At 37.3% G+C, this 1334-nt stretch overlaps 1 protein-coding gene across 4 annotated transcripts in view; it reads left to right on the top strand.

Annotated features, from left to right (window-relative positions):
• The window catches only part of LOC106869269 (NEDD4-binding protein 2), a 49429-nt gene that overhangs the window by 30247 nt on the left and 17848 nt on the right, over positions 1–1334 (top strand). For all 4 annotated transcript variants that reach the window (XM_014914936.2, XM_014914937.2, XM_052972312.1 and 1 more), the window contains one exon: positions 478–838. In XM_014914936.2, the coding sequence (XP_014770422.1) occupies positions 478–838 (361 nt within the window). The remainder of the gene's footprint in view (positions 1–477; positions 839–1334) is intronic.

The raw sequence follows: 1334 nt of genomic DNA, 5'->3' as shown, positions 1-1334 counted from the left end.
TGTACATTATTATAATGAAAATATGTTGACTTTTGACTTTATTACGCATGCCAGCCTCTGGTTTGAACATTTTTCAAAATTTTTTTACCCTTATAATTTTCACAGTATATATATATATATATATATATATATATATAAATAAATATATGTGTGTGTTTGTGTGTGTGTGTGTGTGTGAAGGTGCATGGCTTAGTGGTCAGGGTGTTGCACTCACAATTGCGAGATCATGGGTTCGATTCTCAGACCGGGCGTTGCGTTGTGTTCTTGTTACTCCTGTCCATTTAGATAAATGTGTAACCCTGCAATAGACCGGTATCCTCTTCAGGGGGAATGTCTGCCTGCCTGCTTAGCCCATGAGATGGCATCATTTGAAAGCTACAATGCAAAGAAGCACAATGTGACCAGCGATGTATAACAACATTTGATAATCTGACCGATACAGTGATTTAACGTTTAGATGTTTATCTATCTTTGTAGCATGTATCAAATACGATCCAGTTCCTTCGTTTGGATGCCATGGAAAGAAAAGACCAACAGATGTATTCATTCTAAAAGAAAACCTTGCTGGCATTGCATCGCCGAGAGGTAATTTGAATCCTTGTGCTAAAGAATTCAAGCCATCCACTATGCCAGCATCGCTGTATGCCAATATAGCAGCAACCCAACCAGCTTTGAAACCAAAAGCCGGCCAGAAAAAGAAGAACAACAGCAGTAGTGTCACAGCTCAATCCAAATCTGATGAAGTTCTTCGGAAGCGAATTCAATCTCTGTTGCAATCAAAGAAAATTATTATCTTGATGCGTGGATGTCCTGGGAGTGGCAAGTCTACGCTAGCAAAGTAAGTTGTCATCGTTTACCTTTAACAACCACCGTGTTTGCTTTCCATTGCATGTTGTCATGATTAATGTTCTTTCTCATTATCGTTAGATCTAGTAATCTTTGCTTTTCTGTTTTTAAATAACTTGGCAAAAGTCAATGGAATTTTATTTAAAAAAAAATCCATTTCATACTCTGATCTGACTGTTCTATTTTTCTTGAATCAATAAGATACATTAAAATGTTTTTTTGAAATGCACAAGATATTTTTTCATGCATTATGGAAAATGGATTGAGTAAACATTTTATATTGTATCATTTGGTGGAGTGGCTGTGTGGTAAGTAACTTGCTTACCAAGCACATGGTTCTGGGTTCAGTCCCACTGCGTGGCACCTTGGGCAGGTGTCTTCTACTATAGCCTCGGGCCGACCAAAGCCTTGTGAGTGGATTTGGTAGACGGAAACTGAAAGAAGCCCGTCGTATATGTATATATATATATATATATATATATATATAT

This window comes from Octopus bimaculoides, chromosome 13 (assembly GCF_001194135.2).
Source record: "Octopus bimaculoides isolate UCB-OBI-ISO-001 chromosome 13, ASM119413v2, whole genome shotgun sequence".
Classification (NCBI taxonomy): domain Eukaryota; kingdom Metazoa; phylum Mollusca; class Cephalopoda; order Octopoda; family Octopodidae; genus Octopus; species Octopus bimaculoides.
The sequence above is the reverse complement of the archived record's forward strand: the minus strand, read 5'-3'. Positions and strand labels throughout refer to the sequence as shown.